The sequence below is a fragment of the Rhinolophus sinicus genome, chromosome 18 (genome assembly GCF_057876585.1).
Source record: "Rhinolophus sinicus isolate RSI-liver-muscle chromosome 18, RSI-T2T, whole genome shotgun sequence".
Taxonomy (NCBI): Eukaryota; Metazoa; Chordata; class Mammalia; order Chiroptera; family Rhinolophidae; genus Rhinolophus; species Rhinolophus sinicus.
Window position 1 is genome coordinate 109,697,205 of NC_142518.1, and position 21,758 is coordinate 109,718,962.

Genomic DNA, 21,758 nt, shown 5'->3' on the forward strand with positions numbered 1-21,758 from the left:
TGCATTGATAACTTTCATCAGTTTTAAAAATGGTTAGCCTTTAGTTATTTATTGCTTTTGCTCCCTTCTCTTCCTATTTTTCTTCTGCAAAATTACACATTACACGGTATTTTACTGTGTCCCACATTTTTCTTATTCTTTACTGTATTTTTGTCTGTACTTCAGTTTTGCTCTTTTCTATTTACCCATTTTTAAGTTCTCTAATCCTGTCTTCTGCTTGTTAAATCCATCCATTGAATTCTGAATTTTGGATATTGTACTTTTCCATAAATAATTTCCAATTTATTCTTTATAGATTCTAAATTTCTGTTGAAATTCCCTTTTATCATTTTATTAAATTTTCTCTTTTTAATTGAATATATTAATCTTATCTACAAACTTTGATATCTGTAGGTCTGTTTTCATATTCTGCCTTTTCATTTTTAAATCTTGATTTTAGATCATATGGGTCTGCCTATTGGTATGCCTAATGCTTTTTTATTGAATTCCAGACACTGTGTAATAAAACTGTGGAGTTTTCAGGGACTGAGCTGGATTATAGTTTTTGTTAAACCTGACCTCTCTCTGCTGTAATCTTATAACTAGGACACAGCTTCTCCAGGTTTTAAACTGATAGCCTGGCATGTCTTCCTTTTTTATAGTATCGGGAGACCACAGGAAAGCCAGCTCTACTTTTCAAAGGTTCTCATATTAGTTTTAAGCTTTATGATTTTTATAAATTCAAAATTCAGCAATAGTATTGAGAAAGATGTCAGCCAAGAGTTTGAGACCTTCTAGATCTCCACTTTTATCACTTTAGTTCTGTGTGACCATCAAAACTATTGCTTTTTTTTTTTTTGCAGCCTTATGCCTGGGGCCAAACTTGCAATTCTAAGCTGCAATCCATGGCCAGAAGTGGCAAGTGCCACTACCACCAGGAATCCAGAAGCTGAAGGTCAGAAATGCATCTACAAGAGGTTCTATCCTTTCTCCAGAAGGCTAGTCTCTTCAATCCTTGTTGCTTCTACAGTTCTAGGTTTTCTAAGTGCTCGTGAGGGGAACGCTGTTCATCCACAAAGAACTGTCTTACCCAGAGTGGAAACAATACTCATTTAATTTGATAGTCTACCCATTAAAACAAAAACCTACAAGTCACCCTTGAGTTCTTTTTTTAATGTTCCACATCTAAGTCATTGGAGGATCCTTTTGGACCATCCTTCACAATATACCCAGAATCAAGCTGCTTCCCACCACTTTGCTATTGTCATTCCGAACTTAGCCATTATCAGCTCTTATCTGAAATATAATTAATAACCTCTTAACTAGACTCCCTGCTTCTATCCTTCCCATACTGATATTTTTAACAGAGTATCCATCACGAATTTTTTAAAACACAAGTCAGATAATTGTTTTATTTAAAATATTCCCATCCCTCCCCATTTTTCCTCAGAATAAAATTCAAAGCCATTGAATGTCCTACAAGACTCTAGATGACATGGCCTCCTCTTTGATCCCATCCTCTCCTAGTGCTTTTTCCCTTACTCGCTCTGTCCAGCAACACTGGCCACTTCGAAGTTCCTAGAAGAAATCAGACACTTTTCTGACTCAGGGTCTTGTCCCTGGCTGTTCCCTCCATCTACAGCCTCGTTTCCTTAGACGTCTGCATTGTTAACACCTTTCCCTCCTTAAAATTTCTGTTCAAATGGTCATTTTTTTCAAAGAGGCTTATGCTGGTCACCCTATTTTAAATTTCAGTGGCATCTGCTATCCTCCACATACACATCACTTATCCCCAATGTTCTGCACTTTTCTGTCTTCTCACGGTGCTTCTAACTTTACAACATACTTCTTACTTCATTTTTTTACCCGTTGTGTTACAACATACTTCAAAGTTTACTTTTTTACCCATTGTTTATCTTTCACCATCACTCTCTTTTCTACAATATAGGCTCCACAAGGGCAGGGTGTTTGTTTTATTCATGGATGCATTCTAAGCTCCTAGAATAGAGCCTGGCACACAATCTGTAAATATTTGACAATGATTGAAAAAATGTCTTACATAATTATTTGGGTCTTTTCAAATGTGCTGTCTACTTCAAAATACAGAACTCCATCTAATTTAGACATGGTCAACGCGGATCTTGCTATGTGGCTCTGATGACTCCTTACAAGAAACTTACTCTGAAAGTCTTAGAGTAAGAAACTCACTCAAACTAGTTAATTTTCATTTTCTAATTCATTTGAAAATGGGCTTCTCATATCTCTGTCAGATTTGTAGCTACCAGAAAAGGCAATACTTTCTAAAAATGAGAAACTCTCCAGTCTCTTCCTGTCTACCATTTCCTGTAGAGAATTGGATAGAAGTATATGATGATGCAGGTAGAATAGGCATTTCAAAAATATAATAACACTCAATTTGAGGGACATTGTCCTTAGGAAACTGCTACTATATGCCGGATCAGCTCTGCCTTGTTCTGTCTTCTGGGCAATTTAAGAAACAGATGTTAATGCTTCAATCTAATGACAGAGAAATTAGTCTGAAATGGTGAGATGAGGTTTGCTGTCTAGAAAGAAAATTCTATTAAAGGCAAAGTCTCCAGATCAGTTAGTACTACTCAACCCCACTTCCTCTTCCCCATTTCTATACCAGCTGGATTAAAGGCCTCAGCTTTAGAAACCAGTAGGGGACAGAATAGGAAATAATCAGTTTCTTTTGGAAGAAGATCAAGCAAACAGAAAGTGAGAAAATACATACAGCTTCCAAACTTCAGTGGGCAGGCGTGTACATCCATGGGAAAATCTTCTAAATGCATGGGACACTCGGCATGAATTGTTAACCTGAAAGAAAGGAGAACAGAAAATGAAATTAAGCTAGAATGAATGGCATCAAACACAAAGCTGGATTTCTGTTCATCAACAATGGCATGGTCCTAAGAACAACGGGATTTCAGGTTCACTGCGATGCAAGTCTATATGAACATAAGGGGAGCATTAAACGTACTAGAGAGCCTCTCCAAGTAGCACCTGGTATTTTAGATTTTGATCAGATTGGAATCCCACCTTACCACCTTTAGAAAAACAAATACAACTTATCTGCCTTAGCTGATCTCTCTTAGCTACCCCCGCTGAAGAAGCCTAGAGACAGCAGGTTCTGACTCATTTACTCCTGATGGCAGTTTAATTATTTCTGAAATTGTTCTCCTCAGCAGGATATCATGGGAGTTACTCAATTTAAAGATTGCATTGGAGATGGGAGATGTGTAGAAAGATCATCCTGATAATGAACAGGCACAAAAGATGGCTCTGCTGCTCACAGTAACTGCTGTAGCTTTGCTAAAGGAGATGGCTCTTGATGGATATCCAGGTCGCTTCCATATCTTGGCTGTTGTAAATAGAGCTGCAGTGAACATAGCGGTGCATACATCTTTTTGAATTAGTGCTTTTGGTTTTTTTGGATAAATACCTAGAAGTGGTAAAGATGTGGTACATGTATATACAATGAAATACTACTCGGCCACAAAAAAGAATGAAATCTTACCATTTGTGACAACATGGATGAACAGAGGATATTATGCTGAGTGAAATAAGTAAGACAGAGAAAGACAAATACCATATGATCTCACTTATATGTGGAATCTAAGGAACAAAATAAAAAAAATAGAAACACTCATAGATACAGAGAACATTTTGATAGTTACCAGATGGGAAGGGGGTTCGGGGGCTGTGTGAAAGGGGAAGGGATTAAGAAGTACAAATTGGTAGTTAGAAAATAGTCACAGGGATGTAAAGTACAGCATAGGGAATATAGTCAATAATAATGTAATAACTATGGTGCCAGGTGGGTACTAGACTAATTGGGGGGATCACTTCCTAAATTGAAAATCATAAATAATAAAAAAGCAGATGGCTCTTGGAGAACAGATACACACAGTTAAGTGGGGAGAAAGGGTTGGGGAAGGGAGAGAGAGACAGAGACACTTCCCAGAAAAAAATACAAAGGTAATAGAGGACATTGAAAACCTCAGAGGTCAAGTTTGAAGAGCTCATGCTATACTTAACGGAGACAACATACGGGAGAGACTGCATGGATTCCTCAAAGGAAATCTGGATGGGGTATGATTTTGCCATGCTCACATACTCATTCCCCTGCATTAGTCTGCCCAAATAATCTATTCCAAGGTTTCCTCTCCGATTTCTTTCAAATGTTTGTGAGCCTCAACTTTCCTTGGCCTACATAGTAGCCTCCTATGTAGAAGTGGGACACACACAGCAAAATTTCAGAGTTTTTTGGAACCTACCACGTTTCCCCCAGAATAAGACCTAACCGGAAAATAAGCCTTAGCATGATTTTTCAGGATGACATCCCCTGAACATACGTCCTAACACGTCGTTTGCAGCAAAACTTAATATAAGACCCGGTCTTATTTTCAGGGAAACACGGTAGCTCTGAAGAGCTATTTCTAGTTAACCTGCATACCTCCTGGTTATATTGGATTCAATCCGTGCCATCCTCTTGGAGTTCTAGATGGCCAACTGGGCAGCATCTCCAATCCTGGCTAATTGTTAAACCTGATGAGTATGTTACACCTTACAAATGATCTGAACAGCAACACTAGATACTGCTCAAAGCACGCTGACTAAAGCAAGCACGCTACCTAGGCCAGAAGGCAGAAACCAAGTGTGTGCCCTTCAGCAAATACTCGGCTCTTTCAGGTTCCCCATCTAAGCAATAAAAGTTTGGAACAAGTGTCCTTGCTGTTCTTAAATAATCCCTTAGATATTTACAAAATTTCCCATGTGTTTTGGATAAAACCTCAGTTCTCAAATCAGCCTGCAATTATCTCACCAATTCACCCTTATGCTTAAGGAATAAAGGGGTTTTATGACTCAAAGAACCTGACGCAAGACAAATGTATTTCACTGAGAAACCTGCCCCTTGTGTTGGATATTTCAAAGATTCCATGAGGTTAAATAAAGAAAATTGTGTTCCTTCTCTCCATTTAGATTAGTATTTCTAAGACACTGCCTCTTATGAGTAATGCCAAGGGGAAATTACTTTGTCTACCAGCAGTCCTGGGGACATGGAAAATAGGAGCATGACAAATAGATTATCAAAGCAGAATTCAAAGGTACTGATTTCTGATTACAGGCAGAACTGATTTATAATAACGCCTATCTTCCTTCCTGTCCACTTCTTGTCCATCCCTCCTAAGCAGAAAGGCAAGAGTAAAGCAGTTACTGGTGAGGGCAGGGTACCTCACAAGCCAAATTATGCTGTGCTCTTCATTTCTGACCTCCTGGTTCATACTCTCATCCTTTCTTGCCTTCCCTCTACCTTTCTAAAACATACTTTTAAAAAATTGTTTCAATTTATTTGGGTGACAATGGTTAGTAAAGTTACATAGGTTTCATTCAAGTGTACAATTTTGTAATACATCATCTATATATCACATTGTGTGTTCACCACCCAGAGTCAGTCCTTCCATCACCATATATTTGACCCCGTTTATCCTCATCTACCACCCCCACCACCCCCCTTACCCTCTGTTAACCACTAAACTGTTGTGTCTATAGTGTCTATGTATCATAATGTCTGTGAGTTTTTGTTTATTTGTTTGTCTTGACCTTTGTTGCCTTCAGTTTTATATCCCACATATCAGTGAAATCATATGGTAATCTAGTTTTTTTGTGACATTTCTCTTAGTGTAGTAATCTCAAAATCCATCCATGTTGTCACAAATGGCACTATTTCATCTTATGGCAGAACAGTATTCCACTGTGTATATGCACCACATCTTTATACAATCATCTATTGAAAGATACTTTGGTTGCTTCCATGTCTTGGCCACCATAAATAAAGCTTCAATGAACATCAGTGTACATATATCTTTACAAGTAAATATTTTCAGATTTTTTTGGGCATATACACAGGAGAGGGATTGCTGGGTCATATGGTAATTCTATTAATTTTTTGAGGAACCTCCACACTGCCTTCTATAGTGGCTGCACCAATCTACATTCCCACCAACAGTGTATGAGGGTTCCTTTTTCTCCACAGCCTCTGCAGCACTTCTTATTTGTCTTGCTGATAATAGCCATTCTGACTGGTGTGAGGTGATATCTCATTGTGGTTTTGATTTGCATTTCCCTATTCGCTAGTGAAGTTGAGCATTGTTTCATGCATCTGTTGGCCGTTTGTCTTGGTGAGAAGTTTCTGTTAAGGTTCTCTGCCCATTTTTTAATTGGATTTTTTGTTGTTGTTGTTGAGTTGCATGGGTTCCTTATATATTTTGGATATTAGCCCCTTATTGGAGGCGTTGTTTGCAAATATCTTCTCCCATTCCGTTGGTTGTCTCTGTTTTGTTGGTTTCTTTTGTTGCGCAGAAGCTTTTTAGTTTGATACAGCCCCATTCATTTATTTTAGCTTTTACTTTCCTTGCCTTTGAGGTCAAATTCATAAAATCCTCTTTGAACCCAAGGTCCATAGTTTAGTACCTATGCTTTCTTCTATGCGGTTGTTTCAGATCTTCTGTTTAGGTCATTGATCCATTTTGAGTTAATTTGGTACATGGTGACAGATGGCAGTCTAGTTTCATTCTTTTGCATGTGGCTTTCCAATATTCCCACCACCGTTTATTGAAGAGGCTTTCTTTTCTCCATTGTGTGTTTTTGGCTCCTTTGTAGAAAATTATCTGCCCATATTTATGTGGGTTTATTTCTGTTTTCAATTCTGTTTCATTGGTCCATGTGCCTGTTTTTCTGCCAGTACCATGCTGTTTTGATTACTGTTGCTCTGTAGTACAAGCTGAAGCACAAGTTCTGTATTGCTACAACTTTCAAGACCTTGTCAAGCTTTTTCTGCAGTAGAAAGCACCTTGACTATACTGAGGCTATTATATTCATCACCATAATCTATGCCATAAATATCTCCATCCCCACCGGAAGTTTCTTCCTGCCCTCTTTTAAAATTATTAGATCATTTTCAGAAAATTGAAATCTATATACCGAATCTTCCAGTACAAAAATTTGGCATAACCTTTTAGTTTTACAGGGTATTTTAGTACTTCTCACAATATTTGATTGATTTCTGTGTTGAGAACTTTCACATATTTTGTGATATTTCCTAGGTATTTCATTTTTTGATGCTACTTTAAATGTCCGTTTTTAGTTTTAGTTTTTAATTGGTAGTACATATAAATACCTTCAATTTTGTATATTGTCCTTTTGTGGAAAAACATTGCTAAAGCCTCTTACTGATTTTAATAATTTAGCTGTATGTACTTTCAGATTTTAATGTATTATCATATAAACTGCAAATGAGCTTTATTTCTTCATTTTCTACTCTGAACATTTTCTTTCCTCCCTCCCTTCCTTCCATCCTTTTTCCTTTTGTTTTGTCTTTGCCTTTATTGCACAAGTAGAGACCAATATGATGGTGAATATCAGTGGTGATAGAGCACATCTTAACTCGGTCCCAGTCTCAGGGGGAAAGCTTTTAATATTGCAGCATTAATATGAAGTTTTCTGTAGATAATTATTTTATAAATACCCTGTAGCATATAAGAAAGTTTTTGTTTGCTAAGATATTTTAAGCATGGTGCTTAATTATTTTGCATGCTTTTTTTGCATCGACTGAAATAATCATATTTTTGGGGTGGCTGGTTAGCTCAGTTGGTCTAGAACATGGTGGTAATAACACCAAGGTTGCTGGTTTGATCCCTACATGGGCCACTGTGAGCTGTGCCCTCCTTAAAACAAAACAAAACGTTAACAACAAAAAACGCGTCATGAAATAACCATATTTTTCCTCTTTATTCTGTTAATGTGGTGAATTACTTTAATTTTAAAATATTAAAGCAACCTTGCTTTTTGGAGTAAATCCAACTATGTGGTAATATAATATACTTTTTATATATATTTGAATTGGATTAGCTCATATTTTTTCAGGTTTTGCATTTTGTTTATGAAAGACACTGGCTTGTAAATTCCCATTCTTAGAATGAACTAATCATTTGGTATCAAGATTTCATTGGCCTTAAAAAGTGATTTGGTAACTGCTGTTATTTATTTATTTGTTTATTCATTCATTTATTTATTATTTATTATTAGTTTCAGGTGTACAAAAACAACATAGTGATTAGACATTTATATACCTCACAAACTGATAACCCCAACAAGTCTATTACCCATCTGACACTGTACATACTTATTACAATATCATTGATCATATTCTCTATGCTGTACCTTATATACCTGTGACTATTTTTTTACAGTTGACATTCAATGCTATTTTGTACTAGTTTCAAGTGTATGGCGTAGTGTAGTTAGATATATACATAATTTATAAAGTGATCTTTATTATTTCTCTAGAGTAGTTTGTATGGTTGATTGCTATTTTTATTAAAGTGCTTGGAAGGAATTGCTAAAAAATAATAATAATAATTATTATTATTATTATTATTTTGTGTGACAAGCACACTTGATGTAAGATCTGCCCACTTTGAAAAATTTTAAGCATACAATACAGTATTGTTAATTGGTAAAGGATATAAACAGACATTACTCCAAAGAAGACATACAAATGGCCACAGGTATGTGAAAAGGTAGTCGATATCACTCATCATCAGGGAAATGCAGACCAAAACCACAATGAGATACCACCTCACACCTGTCAGAATGGCTGTCATCAATAAATCAACAAACAACAAGTGCTGGCGAGGATGTGGAGAAAAGGGAACCACTGCTGGTGGGAATCTAAACAGGTGTAGCCACTGTGGAAAACAGTATGGAGGTTCCTCAAAAACTTAAGAATAGAGTTACCATATGACTCAGCAACCCCTCTTCTGGGTACTCGTTTATATCCAAAGGAATTGAAATCAGAATCTCAAAGAGCCATCTGCACTCCCATGTTTGTTGTAACATTATTCACAATAGCCAAGACATGGAAACAACCTAAGTGTCCATCAATAGATGAAGGGATAAGAAAATATTTATACTTATAATGGAATATTATTCAGCCTTTAAGAAGAAGGAAATCATGCCTTTTGCAACATCAATGAACCTGAAGGACATTACGCTAAGTGAAAGAAACCAGACAGAGAAAGACAAATATCGTATGATCTCATTTATATGTGGAATCTAAAATAGTAAAATTCTTTATATTCCACAAATAAGTGAGATCGTATGGTATTTGTCTTTCTCTGTCTGACTTATTTCACTTAGCATAATACCATCTAGATCCATCCATGTTGTTGCAAATGGTAAGATTTCATTCTTTTTAATGGCCAAGTAATATTCCATTGCACGTATATGTACCACCTCTTCTTTATCCAATCATCTACTGATGGTCACTTGGGTTGCTTCTATATCTTCGCTATTGTAAATAGTGCTCCTGGGTGAAAAAGCTGAAGAGATTAAGAAGTACAAATTGGAGGTTACGAAATAGTCACGGGGATATAAAGTATAACATAGGAAATTATAGTCAGTAATCTTGTAATAACTATGTATGGTGCCAGGTGGGTACTAGACTAATCGGGGGTAATCACTGCATAAATTATATAAAAATCTAAGCACTATGAAAAAAAATTGTCCAACTCAATAGAAGCATAGAGTAGAATGGTGGTTTCCAGGGGCTGGGGGGTGGGAGGAGATGAGGGGTAATTAGTGAAAGGGCACTAAGTTATGCAAGTTATGCAAGATAAATAAGTCCTAGAGATCTACTCCACAGCAAATAGTCTTTAGTGGGCTTTTCTATAAAGGTTGGAGACCCCTCAAAATGTAACATTCAGATCACAGGGCCTCGGTCCCAGTCCAGGGTCTGACCAGCTTTGATTTCTATGCAAAGACCAGACAGGAAGTAGGTGGTGATCCAGTAAATCCCCTTCTATGGGGATGAAAGATACAGATGGGAAGGAGGCCCTTTTCAGGCTTGTGGGTACACACACACACACACACACACCCTCCCTCCTTCCCTCAGTTATTGCTCTCATTTCACTGTGCTTTGCAGCACCCTGGCTCCCTCGTCACCCTATGGTTTCCTGCTCAACAGTTGGTTTTTGTTACACCACAGTAATGAGTTACAGGTTGACTACTGCCATGGCCCCCTAACTGGTCTCTGCTTTCACCCTTTGCCCTTACTGTATACTCATATTCTCTGCACAGCAGTCTTCTAGTACTTAGTCATCTCACACAGAGTGACAGCCAAAGTCCTTTGCCATTGCTTACCACATCCTGCATGAGCTTGTCTTCTCTTCCTCTGGCTGATCTCCTACTAGACCTTCCCTTGCTCACTCTGCTCTGGCCACACTGGCTTCCTTGCTGCTCTTTCAACATGCCAGGCTCTCTTATATCAGAGCCTTTGCACTCGCTATGCTCTCCTGGAACCTCTTTCAGGCCTTATTATCTTCTAAATGAGGCCTTCCCGGACCTCCAGTCAGTTTTACTATCCACACTATGGTTAGCAAACCTTACCATGCTCTTTCTTTTCCCATAGTACCTAACATATCACATACCATATAATGTATTTCTTCTATTTATTATCAATATTTTTCTCTCCTTACTGTCCTTACATAGTACATATCCATCAAATGAATGAATGGATGAGTTTTCTTTCCTAAAAGCATGTATTTCTATGTGGACCTTGCAGAGAGGAGGTGTAGGTTGGGCAAGGCAGCATCCAGATATTCCTTGTGTTCCAGGTAAAAAGCATCTTAATAAGATTTCTTAACAGTATAATACCTCAATCCATCCTCTTCAATGGGCAATAAAGCCTCTTTCCTAGAATTTCAGAGCTGGAAGAGCCTTACAGAAAGCATCCAGTTTTATCCCCACATACACTTTACATAATGATAAAACAGGAGAGGAGGAATTACCCAAATCACCTGACAAGTGTGGGACAGAGCTGACTAAAACTTTCCTCACTCATTGGTGTAGTCAACAAATATTTTTGATCACCTACTATGTGCAACATATTATTCTAAGCAATGTAAGTACATCAGTAAACATACCAAAATTGTTGCCCTCTTAGAATTTACATTTGAGTAGTAAGAAGACAAAACATAAACAAGATAAATAAGTAAATTATATCTAGTGTATTAAGAGGGAATATGCCCCAAGAGGAAAAATAAGAAGTGAGTAGAAAGTACTGGGGAGGGAGTGCACTTTTCAATAGCGTGTTCAGGGAATTACTTGCTGAGTAGGCGACATTTGAGCAATGACCAGAAAGAAGTGAGAGTGAGCCTTGTGGAAACCTGGAAAAAGAACATTCCAAGTAGCAGGAGTAGCGAATGCAAAGGGCCTGAGTGCCCAAAGTACTCAAGGACTAGCAACTCGGCCACCATGGCTGAAGTGGAGAGACCAAGGGGAAGAAGGATTAATAGAAGATGAGGTCAAAGAGGAAACTGTGGGGAATGGACTAGATAGTGTGAGGCCTCCTGGGATATTCTGGCTTTCATTCTAAGTGAAATATGGAGGTAATGCATGATTTTGAGTAGAATGGTGACTTGATATGACTAACATTTTAGGATTATTCTGGTAGCTACCGTGTTTCCCCCAAAATAAGACCTAGCCAGACAATCAGCTCTAATGCGTCTTTTGGAGCAAAAATTAATATAAGACCCGGTCTTATTTTACTGCAGTATAAGACCGGGTCTTATTTTTGCTCTAAAACATGCATTAGAGCTGACTGTAGGCTAGGTCTTATTTTGGGGGAAACACGGTATGTGAACAATACATTGAAGGAGGGGAAGGGCAAAAGCAGAAAGATGAAATCTAACACCCATTCATCATACAAAACTCTCAAAAAACTAGGAATAGAAGGGACATTTCTCAACTGATAGAGGGCATTTATGAAAAATGTACATCTAACATCATACTTAATGATAAAAGACGATTTCCCTCTAAAATCACAAAGAAGACAAGGCTTTCCACTCTCTTTTATTTAACATTGTCCTGGAGATTTTAACCAGTACACGAAGGAAAGCAACGGGGAGTGACTGCTAATGGGTATGAAGTTTCTTTTTTGGAGTGACTCAAATTTCTGAAATTGGATATTGGTGATGGCTGCACCGCTCTGTGAATACACTAAAAGCTATTTAGTTGTACACTTTAAAAGGGTGAATTATATGACATGTGAATCATACCTCAGTAAAGCTGTTTAAAATTTTAGGCAAGCAAAAGAAATTAAAGACATAAAAAATGAAAAGCAAGAAGCAAACCCACTAATTGCAAATTACACGTTCAGACATTCCATGTTGATTCTCTCCAAAGTAATCTATCAATTCAGCACACTCCTTTAAAAAAATCACAGAAGCTTTTCTTTTTGTAAATATGGCAAGCTGATCCTAAAAGGGAATACAAAGGATCTAGAGTAGCCAAAACATTTTTTTAAAAAAACTGAATACTTTCACTTTCCAATTTCAAAACATACCATGAAGCTACAGTAAACAATATAGTGTGGGTTTGATCTAAAGGTAAACAATATAGACCAAAGGAAAGGAATAGAAAGTCCAGAAATAAACTTTCACATTTATGGTCAATTGATTTTTCACCAAGGTGCCAAGGCAATTCAGTGGAGAAAGAATAGCTTTTTCATTAAATGGTGCTGAGAGAATTTGATATCTACGTGCACAAAATAAATAAATAAAAAATAAAAATAGATGGACATAGACCCTTATCTCACATCCCAAGGAAAAAAATCAACTCCAACGAATCATAGGCAAATATAGAAAAGCTAGAACTTCTCAAAGAAATCATAGAATAAAATCTTTGTGACCCTGAGTCAAGCAAAGATTTCTCAGACAACATACTGAAAGCATGATTCATAAAAATTTTAAAAAAATACTATAAATTGTACTTCCTCAAAATTTAAACGTTTTACTCTTCAAGAGACACCATTAAGAAAATGGAGGCAGTCATAAAGTAGGTAAATATATTTGTGAACCATATATTGATAAAGAACTTGTACCAAGAGTATATAAATAACTCTTACAACACAAAATGAGAAGAAAAACAGCCTAACTTGAAAATGAGCACAATGTTTCTTTAAATGCATTTTTTTTTTTAAATTAAAGCAACACTGTAATAAGAGAAAGAAACCTGGTTGAGGTTGTAAATGTGCCTTTAACGGGCTGTGAGACTTTGGAGAAATCACTTCATTTCTCTTGGTTTAATCTTTCTTCCTATCAATGACTGAGTCTGGCTAGTTAACATACCAGTATTATTTAATTTAAATGTTACATATTGCTATAATGATGTCACCATGGCACAGATATAACGGGCAGACCACTGACATGATAGGGAACCCAAAAATGCATAGAACAATTAGTTTAGATGACTTTATTGAAGTAAAATTTTAAAATAAAGGAAAAGCAAAATGCCACAAATGCCTTTTACTTTTCTGTATCCGTTCGTGTGTAATTTAAAATCCTTAACACATTTCTTTTTCAGGATTAAAAAGTGTTTGCAGACAATGTAAGCAAAATATTTAAATACACATGGAATAAAAGATATTCTGCTGACTAATAAGGACTTGAAAATATACTCAACATCATTAGTCACTAGGGAAATGCAAATTAAAACCACAATCAAATATTAGGAATAGAGACAGTGGAAATGTAATGGCTCTGTGCGATGTCAGAGGGATAGTGGATGGGGGTAGGGGGCTTCACACAGTGTGAAGGATATAAATGATAAACGTCTAAGTAGTGCTGTCTTGTGCACCTGAAACTAATAAAATTAAATTAAAAAAAGACTGACGATATTAAGTAGTGGAAAAAATGGGACCTCATAAATTACTGGTGGAAATGTATAATATTAAAGCACACTTTGGAAAATATTTTGGCAGTTTCTTAAAAAGTTAAACATAAACTTCCTATAAAACCCTATAGTTTCACTCTAATTCTCCATTACCCAAGAGAAATGAAAACGTGTCTGCAGAAAGATCTGTTCATTGTAGAATTATTTATGATAGCCAAAAGGCAGAAACAACTTAAACATCCATCAAATGATGAATGAATAAACAACGTGGCATATATATACAGTTGGGAGAAAATATTTGTAATATATCATAAATAAGGGTTAATATCCCTAATACATAAAGAACTCTCAAAATAAGGGGAAATTGCCAAAAACTTAATATAGGCAAAAATCATGGACAATGTACAAAACGATATGGAAATGGCCTTTGAACATATGAAAAGATGTTCAAGCTCACTCGTAACTAGAGAAATGCAAATTAAAACTATACTGAGATACCATTTCTCATCTATCGGATTGGAGAAAATTTACACATTTAATAACTCATTCCACTGGTGAGACTGTAGTCTCATACATTGCTGGTTAAAATATAAATTGGTGCAACCTTGGAGGAAAATTTGGCAATATCCAACAAAACTCCACATGCATTTACAATTTGAGTGAGCAGTCTCACTGTTTGAAATTTACTCTGAAAGAACACTTCCAACAATACAAAAATACATAGGCACATGGTTATTCATTGGCTACCTTGTTTGTAACTATAAATTGTTGCTTAAAATATCTCTAACTCATACTTGCTCTCCATATATGCCTTTTTGTCTGTATTTTATGGCTTGTCTTATCTTTTGAGTTGGATTATAAACAGCTATTCAACTTTGTGATCTTTCATGGGCAGTTACTATACTATTTTCTATATAGTAACACTGAATAAATGTTTGTTGATTTGAAAATTACTACGGTTAACCAGTGATTTGTTGTAAGAAATTTTATTTTGGAATAAAGCTCTCATACAACTGAAAAAAAAGGATCCCTGTTATTGACTTAAAGCCACTGAGTAAATAGCTTCTTTTCTACTACTTTGGAATTGAGACAAATGAGTGACTTGGTTATTTGGTGTCCTTATCTCATCCTCATTGGAAATATCTAAGTACATTTTCAAAATGAGCACACATATCTGAGATTATCCTTACTGTGCTATTTGATAATTATTTTTCTATTGTATTATATCACTGACACAAAACCCAGTATTTATTTGGCATTTACTATACAGTGCTTTGCATTTTTAGGATTTCTTGGGGGAGAGGGGGGCACATGTCTGCAGAACTAGATCGAATACCACATGTAAGTTGTCTGCTTTTAGATGGGAATTCACCCAGCACACTAACCTGACAAGAAAACTTCCAGTGCAGAAGCTATTATTACATCCATGTCCTTAATGCCCATTTGCCTTTGGCCCAGTGAAAGTGACCTTTCTGGAAAATGAAGCACTGGTCCCCATATCTTTATAATACCTTTCACTTTCCTAAGCCACTTTCCCATTTTTTTACCCTTATTCTACTGCCAAGTCTAGAACACATTCCCTTACCCAGAATGCTGTGGAGTTAGGCACATAACATTTGCACACCTTAAACTATGCATGCCATACCTCAATTAAAGAATTTTAAAAATTATAAAATGAATATGAATGAAAATTACCTATTTCTTAACAACTGACCTATGGAAAACATCAAATTATTTCTAGACTTTTCCATATAGAATAAAAAATGGTTTAGGTGGGAGCATAAAATAGGGAGAAAAAAAACCCTCCAGAGAAGAAAATGTTCCTGAACGAACTGGAGTCCTAAAGGTTAAAGATCTAAATTGTGCTGAGTATATGCACTCATTGTTCAGTGAGATTGTCAACATGTTGAGAGTAATGAAGGAAGGAGCGGCTTAAATTTAATAAGGGACAAGAATCTCTGGAGTTCAATATGAACCCCTAGGCAATAGGTCACCTAGGCCCTTCAGAAGTGGAACAAGCTGCTCTGCCTACTGAGGAATGTTCTTTCTAAAAACCAAAGGGTAGAAAACATTAGTTCGGGCATGATTAAGGTTCCAGGCAGGTTATTTCTATAATGGAGTAAAGGGCAGGATCTGGGATTTATGGTGAAGAAGAAAAGATAGTAAATCGTTAATAGCCATTATCAGCAAAGGATGAGTCACTTGAAATATACCACCACCAAACCCCCAAATCAAGCAGTACATTAGTCACAGGAATCCCAGTTGTCTACAGGCTTCCCATTAAATCCTCAAGCTATAGGCAAAAGGCTTCATCACACTCGGAGACCAGCACCATACTACCGCATTTAGCCTTTACAGGGAGCACATCTCAGTTTTAACAATGACCTCAGACTTGATGCTCCAGCCTCATTTTCTGACATGCACACTGCCACCCACTCTCCAGCCATCTACAAATACCTGTGATTTCATCAAACAAAGCTTTCACACTTCGGTGTCTTTGTACACATTTTTTTTGTGTGTTGCCTGGAATGCCCTTTCCTCTTTATATGTGCAGCAAATTTCCTTCATGTCCTTGCTCAAATATTACCTCTCCCATTATGCTTTGTATGTGCCTTATGGGCACAGTGAGTTCTCCACTCACGGAAATCCCAAAGCACTTTGGGCAAATACTTGAGTCCTCAGCACTGTTGAAATAACCTTCTAGGCCCAGGATGGAGTCACTCCTGCTCAGGGGAGGGGATGGGGTGGTTAGGAGGGTGAGTCAACTAAATAATTTTCATGTCCCTGTAAATGCTCAGGTTAACCAGAAATACAGTCTGTCCAGTTAGCCAATCCCCAAACACCAAGACAACTCTGGCTTCTCACCCCAAACAAGGTTGATTATGTGGCCCCCACCAATCAGATCTTTTCTATGTCTCTTCCTCATTCTTTATTCTTTATCCTATAAAAGCTTCCAGTCTTCCCCCCAATTTTGCAGTTTTCCCACTGGAGACTGTTCACTTCATGAAGGATTAAATGAAGTTTCTATCATCTAAATTGTTTTCTTTAATCATTTTTAACAGTGCATGACATTATCTATCCTTGTCATCTCATCCCTAGTATGGTGGCTGGTCCGTAGCAGATAGTTGACAAATGCTTCTTGACTTAAATATTTCTGCAAGATAGGCAGAGCAGACATTTTTAGCCCATTTCCCAGACAAATAAACTGAGGCCCAGAGAGGGGAACTGCCTTGTCCATGGTTAAATTGCTGATCTGGGCCAGAGCTGGGACTCGCACCCTGAGCTCCTAATCCCTCCTTTGAAGTCCATTTCACTACAACATACAGTCTCCACTCTGTTTAGGAGAAGCATGTAAGACAGCTGGGTTCTTTGGAACTAGAGGGTCCCTTCTGTTAATCTGTAAATGTCCCTTGTGTTAGAATAGGGGCTTTTTAACACACTCAATCTGCCTGGAGATCAGCTTCTTGCCTTTGAGAATAAAGGCAATTCTTGTTATTTCAAGACCCCAATTTCCTCCTGCAGCTGGCAAAAATGAAACAAATGTGAGAAAACCTCTTGGAAATACATTCTTCCTTCTCTCCCTCCAGCACAAATGCCAGTTCCGCTGTGATGCCCTCTCGTATCTGGGCCCATGCCTCCAAGTCGTAATGAAACCTGTAATTTTTAGCTCACAGCACTTCATTGTTGGCTTTTTGTGAAACGTCTATTATGCCTTCTAATACAGTGAATAATGTGTCCTAGCTTTCCTGCAGGACTCGGAGGGTACGGGTTGATATCACCATGCAGAATGGCACAGAGTAATTTATGATTGACAGAGGACTTGTATTATTACTTGCTTCTCACCGCACTGTAAGCTTTCTCAGAGCACCAAATGAGCCACTCTGTCTCTTTTCTGCTCTTCTGTTCATTAGAGTGAGGCTTACCAAGTGTGGTGAGTTAGTGAGTTGGTTGGCTAGCTTAATGAATAAGGAAGTACAGGTGGAATCCCCTGGAGCAAAAGCCTTTACAAAAGAGGACTGTGTGAAACAAAGTCATCAATGCTTGGTTGATTTGATTACATTAAACACTGTACAATTAACAATGTGACCCAAATGCATTCCCCTGGTTCCTGGCCATTTCAGAGGCAGTCTCTAGAAGACTCCAGCGCAAGCTTTTTGCATCTAAAGTAAGAAGAGAGGAGCTTCACTGGTAACATTTTGGGATGGGGGAAGTCCTGGCATCAGGCACAACTGATGTTTCAAATCATTTGTCTTTGGAACATCCCAAGCGCATAAGCAAAATTGCCCCAATCATGCAGCCAAAGAATGAAGGAAGACATGGAGGTCTGAATTCTACAGGAAGCCTCTTAATTGGTTCAAAGAACATCTCTCTCTTCCTGATGCTGCAACATGGAGAAATGAGTGCTTGCTTTCTTTACTTTTCAGTTAAATGTAGGACACTTACTGTGTAGCCTAACACATAGAAGACACTTCGTGCAGTGTATTCAATTGCACAAAATCCCATTGTATCAAAGTTCTGAGTTCCAGACCTGCACTTCCAGTTACAGTTTGTCATGTCCACCTCAGACTCATTATGCTTAAAACTGATATCCCCTTGGCCGGATGGCTCAGTTGGTTAGAGTGCAAGCTCTTAACAACAAGGTTGTCGGTTCGACTCCTGCATGGGATGGTGGGCTGTGCCCCTTACAAGTAAGATTGAAAACGGCGACTGGACTTGGAGCTGAACTGCGCCCTCCACAACTGGATTGAAGGACAACGACTTGGAGCTGATGGGCCCTGAAGAAACACACTGTTCCCCAATATTCCCCAATAAGATTTTTTAAAAAATGGATACCCCAACATTCCCTTCTTAGGGGAAGTGGTGGTGAGATGCAGTGGGGAAAAAAGTTTGCTTTAACATAAGAGTGACTTGGGTTTCTGTACCAGCTCTGCTACTTATTAGTGGTATGACTTTGGCTCTATTGAAACTTCAGTTTAGTAATTATAAAAATAGGGGTATTAACAAAAAAGGGACATTAACACAAAAACCTCCGCAGAGTGGACATGTGCCAGGACAAATATCAAGCAATTTACATGGTTTATATTTACTCCCCACATCTGCTTTATGAAGCAGGCATTGTTATGATTCACCCCATTTTACAGAGGAAGGGCCAGGAGTACTCTTACCACAGAAACTACCTTCTTAATCTGTCATGTTTGAACTATAACATGAATGCTCTCATCATGTTGCTCACTTTTTAAAAACCAATAATGCTTCCCTGTAACTAAAGGAAAAATACCGGGGGTGCCAAAAAATGTATACAAATGGACACTTTGGTCAACGTTGCTCAAGCTCGCCGTCATCAGAAGAGTCTAGACACTGATGGTAACCACTTTGAGCATCTCTTGTCATTGCAGAAGTCAGATGTGACTTGTATTCATCTTTTATCGGTATATATTGAGTATTACAATTTTAATACAGTTTTCCTTTCTTAAAATGTGTATACATTTTTTTGGCACTGTATATTCTGTATCACCTCCATACTATTATCATTCATCTGTCATGTAGAAATCCTTCCAAGTAGGCATGCTATTTGGCGATATTTTCCACTACCCCTCCTTATCACTGCCATTTTCCAAAAGCTTATTTTACTGCTCCACATTCAATGGAAAAGTTAACACGTGAATTCTTTTTTCCTAACTTGAGTACTTCCACTCTCCTAGGGGACTTCTTTACTTAAAAGGAAGTGCTCATACAACATCCTGACCCCCACCAGCTTCCAATCAGGCACCAAGTACCATCAATGCTACCTTTTAGACATACAGATCCATAGCCTTCTAAAAAACCATATTTAGTGGCAAAAGCAGTAGCTTCAAGCCAGGCAAACCGGCATTTGCCTAATAACTGAGTCATGTTGGGCAAGTCATTTTGAATTTTTAAGCTTTACTTTCTGGATCAGTTTAATAGAAATAATAATACCTATATTGAATAATTTTGTGAAGATTAGAGATGTTTTATGTAGTGTCTGGTACATAGTAGGTGTCCAATACATAGTAGTTGTTATTCATGTTATTATTAGAGTTCATAAACCTAGGGGGTCTCGCCTTCCTCCAATCTACCTACCCTCCACACTGCTCCCAGCGTGATCTACGTAAAAGGCAAGTCTGTGTCATCCCCTTGCACTAAACTCTTCAATGGATCCCTATCATTTGTATGACAACATAGCTCATGAGCACCCCTCCTCCACCCCAGGCCACTTCCCTGCACTTGACTGTCGTCCATTCACACTGAACTTCTTTCCGTTTCTTTAATGTATGACCATTCCCCTGGCCTTCATACCTTCTGTCCCCTGCTCCAAAACACTTCCTCCCTGTCTTTTACTGTAATTTACTTCTATGCATTTTTTAAAAAATTAAAGTTTATTGGGGTGACAATGGTTAGTAAAATTACATAGGTTTCAGGTGGACAATTCTGTAACACATCATCTGTAGCTCACATTGTGTGTTCATCCAGAGTCAGTTCTCCTTCCATCACCATATACTCACTTTACTGTCCCTGCCCATCCCACTCTGTGCTTCCCTGGTCAGAGCACTTATTTCACGTCATTGTCACGGTTTATATAATTGTTTTCCCCACTAGCATGTAACTCATGTGAGGGCAGAGACCACATCTATTTTTTGCTCACCACTTTATCCCTCATTTTCTGACACATGACGTCAATTCTCGAGTGCCATTTCCTCTGCCTGGAACACCCTCCTACACCTCCCCCAGTTCCTCGGCTGTGTCACAGTCACCCACACTTTCTTTAAGATTCAAGACTCAGGATAAGCATTGCCTCCTTTTCACAACTTTCCTTAATGCCGCCACGTGATTTGGCGTGCTCCTTACACTGTAATCCCATCATATTTTGCAAACCTCTCTGTTTAATTATTGTGCAGCTATCTGTGCACATGTCTGCTTTCACCACTAATCTATAAGGTCATTAAGAGCATGATCTGTGTCTTATGTATCTCTGTAGCTCTGCACATATCCCAAAGCCTTAAACATAATAAGCGCTCATAAATGTGTTGAATGAACGATTCAAGTCAATGGGATACAATCTAGTTAAATTCAATGAGTACTTGTCCCTCCTACTGAAATAATCAGTGGGACTATTTGACTGTATTATATATTATGCAACATTTATATACAATAGGTATAAAGAAAAGTGCAATGAGCCTATTTACCCATATCTTCATCAATAAATGTCATTAATAGAAATACAGTTCCCTATACATTCATGTCTGAAAAAAAGGAAAGTCATTCATAAGCATGTGTACCATCTTGAACGGGGCTCTGTTCGTCTTATTGTTCTACTTTTAGTATGCGTGGTGCTGGGAGCAAGCAGCAGCTAATGAGCTTTGGCCTGCCTTTTTATGGTTGTCTTGAGGTCTCAAGATGAGACAAGGCAAGGCTTCATTCTAAACCGCCCTAGTTACATAGCCATGCAATCCTTGGTTGGATTTTTCTCAGAGGCTGTCCTGCTGTAGTTTTCCCATGAAATCCAGATAAGATTTCTGCAGGTCAAAATAATTATTGGAATGCTGTAGAATAAGGAACACTTCTTGAAAAGTTCGAAGTGTTCTTTAGTTAATTTGTGCTCTTTATGTGTGTTCAAGAAAGGCAGCTGCTACATTGTTATCAGAATAAGAAAGCAAATAATTTGCATCTTGCAAAAGGTCACTAGATGAATAAATTGGCTCATACCCTATTTCCCCAAAAATAAGACCTACCTGGACAATCAGCTCTAATGCATCTTTTGGAGCAAAAATTAATATAAGGCCCGGTCTTATATTGTCTAAGACCGGGTCTTATATTATAGTAAAATAAGACCGGGCCTTATATTAATTTTTGCTCCAAAAGACGCATTAGAGCTGATTGTCAGGCTAGGTCTTATTTTCGGGGAAACACGGTAAATGGCGAAGCTTTTATTTTCCGTTTTGATCCTAGGTCTCCCTCCAGACCCACCTTCCTGGGTCCAAGGTGAAGCATGTACTGTGTAAGGG

The 21,758-nt window shown here is 37.8% G+C and overlaps 1 protein-coding gene across 4 annotated transcripts in view; it reads right to left on the minus strand.

The window, feature by feature from the left end:
* Positions 1 to 21,758, minus strand: part of GABRA3 (gamma-aminobutyric acid type A receptor subunit alpha3) — a 199,786-nt gene that overhangs the window by 45,968 nt on the left and 132,060 nt on the right. For all 4 annotated transcript variants that reach the window (XM_019711246.3, XM_019711247.3, XM_019711245.3 and 1 more), the window contains exon 6: positions 2,735 to 2,817. In XM_019711246.3, the coding sequence (XP_019566805.1) occupies positions 2,735 to 2,817 (83 nt within the window). The remainder of the gene's footprint in view (positions 1 to 2,734; positions 2,818 to 21,758) is intronic.